Below are 13,156 nucleotides of genomic sequence, written 5' to 3' on the forward strand. Positions count from 1 at the left end.
ACTGTTTTATGCAAGTGCCATTCCCTGCCTCATCTCAATCCCAGATCCACATTACTGGGGAAACTGGGATTACTGAAAGAAAAATTATTAAAATTTTTTGCGTATGTTATATCAAATAATATATATGAGTTATACAATACTATATAATATGTGTATAAGATACCATATATATGACACAAAGATACATTAATTTTTTCATGCTTGGAAATGACAGAAGCCTTCTGACTAATGTTTTTCACATTATTGAAAACATGAATTAGCCTAGAGGAAGGAAATGTTAGCCTAAGTGAGTTAATTCTTGGCAAGATTAGTAAATAATTAATTCCAGGATTTTGTAATGGGGTGATCAGTAAACAGTTGGTGGCCCTGGTGTCATTGTCTGCTCTAAGACAATTTGGTGAGCTTGAAAGGAGATGTCTCCTTCTACGGAGCTGACAATATGACATATTCTTGCAAGTTACATGGTATAAAACCACTCCATACATTCAGAACCAAATAAGTAAATGAATAGACCTTGCAAGACAGGGTATAATGCTGCAACATTGAAGACAACTGTTTGCTTTCTCTATCTCTCAGCCTTTTTGTTCCTGGGTTTCTCACCTCTGCTTTCCAAACAGTGTGCAGAAACTGAGAAAGGCTTTTTTTTTTTTTTTTTTTTTAACATCAACTCTTCCCATAGTCTTCAAGTTTTGTGTGCCCAAACACCAGGTCACTGAGAGCATTGCCATCATCTCAGAAATATCTTGAAACAATGGAAAATTGTCCAAAGGCACTCCCATATTACATGCATATAAATAGGAGTTAAAAGGCAAACAAAATTAGATATTTCCTGTTGTTTGGTTTTGGTTTCTTTTTTTCAACATGAAAAAAAAAAACCAACAGTGATGCAGTTAATGTGACACCAAAAGTTTTTTGAGCAACCCTTCACACGCGTGTGCATTCCTTCCATGCTTCCATTGCTGTCTCTCACTTTCAGGTTGTGTTCGATACTTTCGTTGTTATGTGGGTAGTGCCATAAAATTTGGAGGAGAAAGATGGTGGAATCTGAGAAAAACCTGCTACCAGATTGTTGAACATTCCTGGTTTGAATCCTTTATTATATTTATGATTCTTCTGAGCAGCGGAGCACTGGTTAGTTTATTACAGTTTCATTTATTTCTTTAGAAGCATTTTTAGTCCTAATTTTCAGGTAGAGAAGTTGTTTTTAGCAGAAAACACAGTGAATATCTTTGAACTTATCAGGAGAAAAAGAGGTTTCACATAACAGTCATTTATTCACTATTGCAATTACTGCAAATCTATTATTCATGTTATTGCAAATTATGAGAGAGAGTGAACAAAGCTAAAAATATATAACTCAGAAGCTGTTTCTATTCTGACTCTTTACTGGATTTTTCTGAGTTTCTCTGGAAGTTGTTTTATAGTTGGGAAATTATCTTTTTTTATGTCATCAAAACAAATTCATTCAATGAATTAATACTAATTTGTTCTCTTGAAAGTATATTTTTGCAAATTCATTTCAAGAAATTTATGCCTGTCTCCTAGGATCCCATTGTGCATGATGTGTGTCCACAGAGGTTTAGTACATAGACAAAAAGAATGAGGAAGGACAGGGAGAAGTGAAATTTTTTCAGACATAGATTTGAGTAAAAGATGGGGTTTAGATCTGTGTAAAATACACACTGAATGATGAAGAGGTCTTAATGATGTTAGACTTTCATTTTATAAAGTTCACCTCTGACTTCTGCCATTTATCTGTACATTATGATTTCAGACATTTGAAGACATCCATATAAATGAGAGAAAACGCATTAAAATTCTGTTGGCGTTTCTTGACAAAATGTTCACTTTCATCTTTTTGCTGGAGATGCTCCTGAAATGGGTGGCCTACGGCTTCAAGAAGTATTTCACCAATGCCTGGTGCTGGCTGGACTTCTTCATCGTAGGTGTAAGTTCTGCCTTTGGCATTTCTACGTGGGTCCTGATGCAGGATGCAGTAGTAGAATCGCTGTTTTGTGGATGCAAAGCTAAGACAGTACTCTTACCTACTTTAATGATGGTCTCGGGATAACGCACTCTGGGTATTGAAAATATTGGGAGACTTTATCTTTAAAAAAAAAAAAAAACAGGAATAAAGGAAATGGATACCAGGACACTGCTAATATTTTGTTTTGTCTTCCCACTCAGATCTCTTTAATAAACCTCTTTGGCACTGCATTTGCTGCCACGAAATCTCTTAGGACTCTTCGAGCTCTGAGACCCTTAAGAGCATTGTCACGATTTGAAGGGATGAGGGTAAGACTAAGCGCTAGTGCTTATGGGTGAATACTTCAGAAATTTTATGTTATAAAAGTTTAAAACAAACTTTAGACTTCCCAGTCCGAAGCCAAGGAACAGTCATCAAATGAGGATGGACTCACATTGTAGTATACTTAAGTGGAAGTGACTCACAGCAGCCCAAAAAGTACCAAGTATTCCTCTGAAAGCCTAAGAGATACTATGGAACTTTGAATGGGTTCAAGGTACCCATGCCAGGTGTGACTAATATTTACATGTAAAATATTAGGTTTCTGTTTGCTGAGATCACTAAGGTAGACTGCTTATTGCACGGAGAAAATATTTTAGCCCATCTTTGATTAAGTGTATTTTTCCTTTCCCATTTCATCCAAGGTGGTGGTCAATGCCCTTGTGGGAGCCATCCCTTCCATCATGAATGTTCTGCTCGTCTGCCTCATCTTCTGGCTCATCTTTAGCATTATGGGAGTGAATCTGTTTGCTGGGAAGTTTGGAAAATGTGTGAATCTGACGGAAGAAGATTCAGACATAAATCCTTTGATCAATAACAAATCAGACTGTATAATGTATAACAACACAGGAAAAATATTCTGGGTGAATGTTAAAGTCAACTTTGATAATGTTGGCTCTGGATACCTGGCTCTTCTTCAGGTGGTAAGTGCTGCTTGCTTTCACTAGCCAGTTCCATGTCAGGTGGACTTGACCTCCTGCTCACTCCTAACTCATCTCTTTGGATGATGGAAAAGAGTGGTCAGTACAGATGCTCAAACTACACAGGAGAATGTTCAAACACCAGTGCTATTTGAGCACACAAATGGGAAAAGGAGAAAAAATTAGACCCCACTGTGAATTTACAGGTGATAAAGCAAGCATCTGGTGGACAACTGCTGTTTCATCCTCCAACAGGTTCGTGAGTCTGAGAGCTGGAGTAAATTTCAGAAGGAATTCTGGGGCAAATACTGGCCTAATCTGCCATAATAAAGATTTGTTCAGCCATGAGGGTTGTAAGGCCTTTAGTAGAACATGCTAGTGAAGGTTTGTCCTGCCAGCATCCTAGGACATGTTCTGAAACACCCAAGTGAGCTTTCTCTGAAAGTCTGAAAACACCACACATACAGCAGGGCCAAATTTCCTTAAAGTTGGAGTTTGTTGAGGTGTGACCACACCAAAACCTCTTTTTCCAGTCAGCATCATTCAGATATTGCAAATTATATGAAGACTTTTACCCTGAAAGTTCAACAGGTTTTCAATAATCTCTCATTCTAGGCAACATTTAAAGGTTGGATGGACATCATGTATGCAGCAGTAGACTCACGAGAGGTCAGTCACTATATTCGAACTGTAATTTTTCTTAAAACTGCTTTTTTCTGCAAAAGTGTTATGAATTTTTCACTTCACGTCTGCTGTTTGGCTGTGCTAACTCTTTTCAGTAATTATTTTTATCAGCCGATGTAAACATTTCGTCTGCAAATGAGTCATATTATCCTAAAGCTGATCTGTTCTAATGGGGACATGGTTCCAGGTCTACCCACCTAAACACAGTTACCTATAGTGTAAGTTCTCCAGGTGAGTTTGCCTCCAAGTGCCCTCTGTGGTTAATGGAGATCTAGTCACTGTGTTCAGAGGCATCTAGGGAGCATATATTCTTCAGCTGAACATCTCTTTATGCTATATTGACTCTACTAATAACTGGATGTCCATCAGCAAGCAGGGGAGTTGAGTGTTCCCACTCATGTGGAGGCGCCTACTTCCATGCATCTTCTTTTATGCAACCCAAGTCCACTTTGAAACAGAAACCCAAATTTCATCAAAAAATGAGCTATTGTGGATAAGCAACCATTTAAAATATATTATTGGGCATCACCAGTACTATTTTGCCTACTGCTCATATTGCCAGTGGCATTTGCTGCCTTATTAGAAGTATCATCCGATGTTATACAGAACCAAGTGTTATGCCTTTGGAGGCAAACAATTTGAAATGAAGAGGCTATGCTAATTTGATTATGCCTTCAAAGGAATCACATAATTTTAAAAACAACTGTTTAAGAAAATGGGCAAAGTGGGTGTCTAATATTTTTTTGTGTGTGTTTTTCAATTTGAAAAACTGTTTTTCTTGTTCTGGTTTTTGTTTTATCCTTAGTAAGCATAGAATAACTTTTTGCTAAGGAGAAAAAAACATATCTCAGCCAAGGTTTTTAACGACAAGAGCTTGGTATTAGACTTCTAAATAGTTTACTTGATTTTTCAAGTACTGAGCAATTTACAGCTCCTGTTCTTATTGGAAGAAGTGAACTGATGCTTCTGAAATGCTTATGAAAATCATGTCAAGAGTGTACAACTCAGTAACAGTTTATATTGACTTTAGTAGGGCCTCAATCAATTGCAAATGGTAAGATTTTAAGATAGGTTGGAAAAGAAAAAAAACAACCCACAACAAGCAGCTTTCATGAAAAAAGAATATTTTAAAGTAAAAGTAAACCTCGTTCACCATTAGTCAAAGACTAAGTTTCGTTCTGCAAGTTTTTCATTGTAAATTTATCAGTATTAATTAAATTATTCTGTTCTGCAATGATCTAGCCAGGAACTACATAAATAAACATTATAAAAGAAATAAAATTAATGAGTTGTTGTAGTATAAACACTTTGTAGTACTGTCTTTTTAAGCCATATTTTCTGGTTAGTTATATTTCAGGTGTGCTTGGTGTATTATTTTGGTAAGGTTCATGTTTAATTTCAAAAGGGGTAGCAGTCGGCATCTGAGCAATAATGTCCCTATGAGGTCCTAGAATTTTGGCGCGCTTAGTAATCATGAAACAAATGTTACTTTCTTCCACCATTTCATGCTCCTTCCAGAAGTGTCGTATATATACAATATTTTGTGTTATGCAGTACTGGTAGTTTTAAACTTTCATCAGAATTAACAGTAATCTTAGTTCCTCCTGGAATCAATTTGTGAGAGGATGTGCAATATGAAGATTATTCTAAATTGAGTCCATGTTGTTATTAGTAATTTTTCATGTTGCTTCTCATTCTTGCAGAAAAATGAGCAACCGCAAATGGAGTACAGTCTATTTATGTATCTTTACTTTGTGAACTTCATCATCTTTGGATCTTTCTTTACCCTGAATCTCTTTGTTGGTGTTATTATTGACAACTTCAACCAACAGAAGAAAAAGATAAGTATATTGTTTGTGCTCTCAGGCACCTACTGTATCTCAAGAAATGCTGTCTTTTGAGAACAAGGTCCTTACTATACATAGAATCTTAAACTTCTACTGGGATTTACAAGAGCATTAGTAATATAAGTTAGCAGAAGTAACACCCAGGATGAGCTTTTTCTTCCTTTCTTTCCCCCTATAACCTGAACACCCAGCCCTTTCTCAACAACTCAAAGGTAATGACATTTTCTCTACAGCTCCTTAAAATGTTCTTCCTTTTTTGGGAACTGAGCATGACAGGAGCCTTGTTATTTAGAAAGTGGACTGGTACAGATGCTGTGAGAAGTATTTTGGTTATTCAACAAGACCAGGATGTGGGAAGCCAAGGAAAGATTTGTTCCTGTCCAGGTTTGCAGCAGGTCCTTTGTTTTCATGCTTTCTGAGCCAGCTGGGTTTCACCCCAGGATTTCTGCTCTGTGAATGGATGGTTTGTGCCACTCTGGTTTTTTGGACACAGTTCCACATTATGAAAAGGGCTAGTACCGGCAAGATACGAAAAAGGAAGGAATGTTAGTTTCCAGCATTTTAGACTTTGTAACTAAAATAGTGCTGTTTTCTCACCAAATAACAGTGACAATTCTTTATATACTTAGGTGGGGAAGATATCTTTATGACAGAAGAACAGAAAAAATACTACAATGCAATGAAAAAGTTAGGATCCAAGAAACCTCAAAAACCCATTCCAAGACCATTGGTAAGACTGTCTCAATTCTTCAAAATGAAAATGCATTGCAAAAGTGCAATTTAATTCACTGAAAAGTGTATGTTTGTATATTGTATATAAATAATTTATAGTGTCTTTACATTGATACTCAGGAAGTGCTCTAAAGTCAATTCCATACCAAAAAGTTGGACTGAATGATTATGCAGGTTAAATATTTATTAAGTTCTCTGCATAAATATTGTTGGGTTTTGCACTCACCTTGGAACTGATTAAATTTCAGGATAGGAAGGGATTTTTAATGTCATTTTTACATTCTACCTTTCTCAAATTTCTCTGATTTCAGCATAATTGAGGAACTTTGCTACACAAAAATTGGAGCTGTTGGAAACATGTAGAGATGATTACTCCCTACTTTCATAACTGATGTCAGATGTATTTTTTTCCTCTAGAACAGATACCAAGGGTTTCTTTTTGACATTGTAACACGCCAGGCCTTTGATGTTGTAATCATGATTCTCATCTGCCTTAATATGATCACCATGATGGTGGAAACCTATGAGCAAAGTAAAACGAAGACTGAGGTCCTTAACAAAATCAATATACTCTTCGTTGCCATCTTTACTGCAGAATGTGTACTGAAGTTGGTGGCTCTGAGGCAGTACTATTTCTCAAATGCCTGGAACATATTTGATTTAGTTGTTGTGATCATGTCACTTGTTGGTAAGTAAAATTATTTTGGCAAATTCTTTACTGTATCAATTACTGTTCTTTTCAGAAAAAAATAGTTAAGATTTATCAACTGGAAATGGGTGTTGAAATGGAAATCATAATGCTGTAACGTCTTGAGGAAAAAGAACTAACCCTCTCCCCCCCCCGATTATATTAAAATAATATGAAATAAGATTTTTTAAAAATTTCTGCTCTTTTCTTTTAATAAAAGTATTTTTTTAAAAAAGGTGGCCGTGTTGTGTAAGATCTTTCATAATGGTTGTTGAGAGAGTTTTTTCCTAGTCTGAAAGACAGAATGAGTAACCCATCATGCTGTTACCTTCGTATGTGATAATTTCCGTTGTGCCAACTAAGAAATATTTGATCAGATAGAAATTACTGGGTTTTGTCTTCCACTTTTGTATCAGAGAATTGAAATACATATAGAAAACGAAGACTGGAATTAGATTATAAACTACAGAATTCAGTTTCTGGAAACTCAGGCATAGCTGATTGAAAATAAGGAATCACATGGTGTAACAGGATAGAAAAGAACAGCACAAATGTATTAGCTTTTATTTGAAAGGATTGCAATAGAAGAATGGAGTAAAGAGCTCCTCTGCCAATTTGAGTTTCCTGCCAATTTAACTATTCCTAGGGCCAGTACTGACAAAATAGCAGAAGGCATTAAGGGGAAGAAAATATTTTGTTTCTTTAGTTTGACTTCTGATTTGAGTAAGTAAGATTCCAGTAATAATATGACTTTTCCTTAAGAAATTAAATTCCTAGAGTGGAAATTCAGAAAAATGTATCCAAAACACCTATACCTAGAAAAATAACCCTCTTTTAGTGCTACCAGATCTGTAATATTTTAATGCAAGCTAAAGATAAAGTAACATCCAGGTGTAGCTGTGTCCCTGGATGAACTGGAAGCCATTGTAGAGTGGCATACACAACATCAGTGGGCTTGTTTATACATATTTTGACTATATTATCTAAATGATGACCATGGCATTGTTGTTATATCTTGTTTTCTTAGTTTAGCTTTGTAGTTCCAGTATTTACAGTTAAATTTACAAGGTAAATACATAGCCTTCATCTGCTGAAGTATTCGTACCACCAGTGTCAAAGACAACCATCAGTCAATGAGTGTTGACTAATACAGATATTTGAAGTTGGGCGCAGAAAGGTGCTTGCCATCCTTAGTGCAATAGGTACTATCTCCTGGTGGCTGAAGAATGTAGTTCATAACTGCTGAATTCTACAGCTATTTTTTCAACTCTGACTTCTGCTAGGGTCTTAGCACACACACATCAGATATTTTTCAACCGTACAGATATTATTATTTCATCCGACTTACTAGTTAACCAGAAATGTGATATTCTAACCAATTGTTATCCTTTCCATTTTAGCCTTACTGCTTTCTGGCATTGGTAAAGCATTTGAACATTTCTTACCACCTACACTCTTCAGGGTAATTCGCCTGGCTCGGGTTGGACGTATACTGAGACTCATCCGGGCTGCCAAAGGAATTCGAACTCTGCTTTTTGCCTTAATGATGTCCCTACCTGCTCTGTTTAACATTGGCCTCTTGCTTTTTCTGGTTATGTTTATTTATGCCATTTTTGGCATGGCTAACTTTCCCTATGTGAAGATGGAAGATGGCATTGATGATATGTTCAACTTCCAAACCTTTCCTAACAGCATGCTCTGTCTCTTCCAAATCACAACATCAGCTGGCTGGGATGGTCTTCTCAGTCCTATTTTAAACACTGGGCCTCCATACTGCAATCCAAACATAACTGATACTATAGGCGAATGTGGTAAACCTGCCATCGGTATTATTTATTTTGTAAGTTACATCATTGTATCATTTCTCATTGTTGTAAACATGTACATAGCTGTTATTCTGGAGAACTTCAATGCTGCTACTGAGGAAAGTACAGAGCCTTTAGGGGAAGATGACTTTGACATCTTTTATGAAGTCTGGGAGAAGTTTGATCCTGAGGCAACTCAGTTTATAACTTTCTCAGCACTTTCAGACTTTGCAGATGCTCTGGCTGAACCTTTACGTGTACCAAAACCAAACAAAGTTGAACTCATAGCAATGGACCTGCCTATGGTCAGTGGAGATAGGATCCACTGCTTGGACATCTTGTTTGCTTTTACCAAACGCGTGTTAGGAGATTCTGGGGAGATGGATACTCTCAAAGTGCAAATGGAGGAGAAGTTCATGGCTGCCAATCCATCCAAAAAATCCTATGAGCCAATCTCCACTACTCTCAGACACAGACAAGAGGAAGCTTCTGCCACTGTCATCCAGCGTGCCTACAGGAGTCATTTGCTCCTGCGCTCCATAAAGCAGGCTTCTTACCTGCATCATCGCAGAACTTGCAGTGGTGACAGTCTTGGAGGTGCTGCTCCGGAACAAGAAGGACTTATTGCATTAATGATGGGTGAAAACTATAGTGAGATTCCTGACAAGTCTGAAACTTTGTCTTCGGTATCCTTTCCTCCGTCATATGACAGTGCCACGAGAACCAGCAGTGGCAATCTCAGGGTTGAGAATGGAGAAATTACACGTAATCAACAATCTCCAGACATTAAATAGTTAATCAGTGACAATGTTAATATTTTAAAATGTTCACAGAAGCTGATATTGTAAATACTTGTCAGCTGAGGCAGCCTCCCTATTAAATAAAGTCTGTTGATCATCATCAGTTAACCATAGTTAGGTATGATCGCTTAACTGTGGTAGCTTCTAAATTGTAGCTTTTGATTATGTTGTGTTCAGCTTTGTTCAGTATTTACATATGAAGAGACAGAAGCTTTGAAAGGTTTTGGATCTGTTTGATCAAGGGGACCCCACTGCAAAGCAGGTCCCATGGTACCCGAGTGCTGTGGTGTATTCACAGCAGCGACAGACAACATCTGCTGATGTTACCCCTGGTGCAGGAGGCAGAGAAAAGCCCAAGCAGCAACAGATCTACTGGAGAACAGGAAAAGAATGTCAATGTTAAGATAAATGGCCAAAGGGAAAGGAGATAAAATTTACCCTTAGTCCACTCCTAATTAGTACTCTTATAAACCTGTTAACCAAAAGGCTGCTGATTTCTTTTTTCTTTTCTTTTTTTCTTTTTTTTTTTTTTTAACATTTGGGGACTGATATACCACAGCCATAGCCACCGCATGATCCACAGATATGCCACAGTGTAGTGGACTTCTTCCAATATGATCAATTTACAGAATAAATCACAGCATGTATGCTACTGTACTTGTGTTACTGCAGATTAATGAAAGAATAAATACAACTCTTCATATTACAGAAGTTGTGTTGAGCTGAGTAAAATTGTAAAACCTTGCTTTATATTTTGTCACTGGAACCACTGTGCCACTGGAACCCAGAGGACTTTATTCCTACACACTAACAAATAAAACTAACAACTACAAAGGAATCAATATTATTAAAATAATTTTAGTTGGCTAAAATTATTTTCAAACCACTTGCACAGTTTGTGATCCACAACAGTTTAGAGTTGACTGCCTCCTACTTGTGAGATGGTATTTCCCAGCTCCAGCCTGTCCAATATCTGATTCCAGTGATGGGCAGAGTCTGTTGAGAACCAGTAATGAGCCACATGCACCAATTTCATTGATTTGGGTGTGCACTGAACAGTCACAGAATCATAGAATCATTTAGGTTGGAAAAGATCAAGTCCAACTGTAAACCTAACACTGCCAAGTCCACCACTAAACCATGTCCCTCGGTGCCACATCTACACAGCTTTTAAATGCTTCCAGGGGTGGCAACTCAACCACTTCCCTGGGCAGCCTGGTCCAATGCTTAACAACCCTTTCAGTGAATTTTTTTTCCTATTTTTTTATCCAATCTAAACCTCCCCTGGTTTGAATCCTGACATCAAATCCTCTTGGTAGATTATGCATTTAAACACATCTACACTCAAAGGTAGAACAAGTCATCTTTGCCAGTCTGTGTGCCAGGAAGAGGTATTTTTGATTGTAAGAATAGTTTATTGACAGCCAACTACATACAAGCCTCACTGAAGCTGAGTCAGAGCTGCTCCACCAGTGTAGATCAGATGCAAAAGATAATTGGGACCTAAAGTGAATTGTTTATTGGTGCAAGAAATGACAAGTACCTCCTAGGGTGAATTTTACCTTCTGCAGAAACCCTTCTGAGTAAAGGTGATACGGTTTTCAGCCCTTGCCATGTTTTTTAATCATTCTGGTTCTCCTCTGAACCCACTTAATTTTGGATCCTACTGATATCCTACTAAAATCCCAGGTTTTTTGATGGCTGTGTGGCATACAGTCTTGTTTCCGTATGGATTACCATCATTTTTGGTCATACTAAACAATGTTTTATGTACTTGCCCCCTTTTAAGCACTATTCTGACAGCATTAGATTAACAGCCTGGTGTCTTCAACAGTTACCTCTCCCATAATCTATGTATCATTTACAAATTTTACACCAAATTATTGCATTTTTTAAAGAAGATATTAATAGAGACAACAAAAACATGAAGGCTGAGACCTCTTCCCTTTCCCTTTCCCTTTGAGAAACACCAGCTCAATAACATAACGTCTTTGTCTGTTCCTTTGATAGTGAGGCAGCACAGCAAACATAGCAATGAAGGACATGAGGATGCCAAGACTGTACCTCTCTGTAGTGGGTTTGATTTCACTGCCTAAAGCACACACATTTTTCACAGGAAATCAAAGTAATGTAAGGGTCTTGAATACTTGCACCCCAGTTCAAAGAGTTAAAGGCAGGGGGGAAGGTCTATGTGAAACTAACCAATAAAAAGCTATTTTCTTCAGCAAAAATCAGAAGCTGTAGCATAAGGTAGACTGACTTTACCATTAAGACAATCATTATTAATGGGACTGTACTGATAATTTAGTTCAGTGCTTCTCAGCTCTTGGGGAAATCGATAGAGATGCGTGGCGTGGAACTCCTACTGCACTTTAAAGAAAAAAGAAGTTTTTTCCTCCCATTTTCCTTCCTTTGCAATTCAACAGTTGTGAATTAAAACTAGATCAAGTGCAGAGAAGCAATACTAAAATGAATAACAAACAATGTGAGAGATTCAAGTTTACTTTGTTCAGCCTAGAAATAACAGCTGAGAGGACGTATCAAAACTCTCAGTTAATAAAGCAGGTGGGAAAAGATGAGTGAGGGAGAAAAACATTTAAAAGAAAAACAGAATAGTTAGGAAAAACTTACCCTGAAAATTAGAAGTGACTTCTGTTCTTCAGGGAATGGAGTAATGCAGAAGGAGCAGAGGAACCAGTCTGACCAAAAGGTGAATAGTTATACATTTCTTCAAGGGATTAGTTGCCACGGCACTTTCAAGGAGATGTGTGACCCCTTGGTTCCTGCTTGAAACTCTCTGAATGTCATAAAATTAAGACACAGATCTGCAATAGGACAGTGAAACTTGTTGAATGCTTCCTCCTAGTGGATTTAGATCAAAATGACATATTCAAAGTGCAAAAAACAGTTGGGGCCAGTGTCTCAAAGATAAAGATTGAAACCTAAAGGGATAATTAACTATCTTAAAAAAATATTAGCAGCAAGCAGACAGCTTAGAGGGAGTGGGAGAAAGCTAAAGGAAAGCTACAGTTCAAAGGTCAGAAAACAGTAACAAATAACTCATTGGCTGTATAAGAAAGAAGAAGAAAAGTAAAGAAGATGTGTGATTGGCTTAAAATGGGCTAGGGATGAGGTTTTGGACAGTTTTAGGCTTAAAGATAATCTATCTCTCTATATACAATAAAGATCAAGCAAATATTCTCCTCTATTTTCAATGAAGATGATATGCAATATGGGATTACATTTTCCTTGGCTAACAAGAAATGTTTGAATGGAAATGTGAGTACATTCACGGATGACCATAGAAGGGAATTAAAGCAATGGAGTTGATGCCAGAATAACCCTCAAACATACTGTTGAGAACCACCACATGAAATTGCAGATCTGTCAGTAGGGATTTTATAAGAATCTATCAAATCAGGAAAGGTAGCAGGAGTGAAAAAAAACCCACCACAAAAGCCAAACCAAACGCAATACTTGTATCTGAAAAGGAGGTAACGAGCAGTTCAAGCAATCAAAAGACTTGCTAAATGAAAAAAACCCACCACAAAACGCAAACCAAATGCAATACTCGTATTTGAAAAGGAGGTAATGAGCAGTTCAAGCAATCAAAAGACTTGCTAATCTGAACTGAGTGAGTTGCAGGGCTACAAA

The 13,156-nt window shown here is 37.3% G+C and overlaps 1 protein-coding gene across 1 annotated transcript in view; it reads left to right on the forward strand.

The window, feature by feature from the left end:
* The window catches only part of LOC106889645 (sodium channel protein type 5 subunit alpha-like), a 52,005-nt gene extending 42,509 nt beyond the window's left edge, over positions 1-9,496 (forward strand). The window contains exons 28-36 of the mRNA XM_014944865.1: positions 977-1,131; positions 1,775-1,957; positions 2,188-2,295; positions 2,671-2,949; positions 3,562-3,615; positions 5,334-5,475; positions 6,107-6,207; positions 6,627-6,897; positions 8,298-9,496. Of these exons, the coding sequence (XP_014800351.1) occupies positions 977-1,131; positions 1,775-1,957; positions 2,188-2,295; positions 2,671-2,949; positions 3,562-3,615; positions 5,334-5,475; positions 6,107-6,207; positions 6,627-6,897; positions 8,298-9,496 (2,492 nt within the window). The remainder of the gene's footprint in view (positions 1-976; positions 1,132-1,774; positions 1,958-2,187; positions 2,296-2,670; positions 2,950-3,561; positions 3,616-5,333; positions 5,476-6,106; positions 6,208-6,626; positions 6,898-8,297) is intronic.
* Positions 9,497-13,156: the final 3,660 nt, after the last annotated feature.

Source organism: Calidris pugnax, unplaced genomic scaffold, assembly GCF_001431845.1.
Source record: "Calidris pugnax isolate Ruff unplaced genomic scaffold, ASM143184v1 scaffold54, whole genome shotgun sequence".
Lineage (NCBI taxonomy): Eukaryota > Metazoa > Chordata > Aves > Charadriiformes > Scolopacidae > Calidris > Calidris pugnax.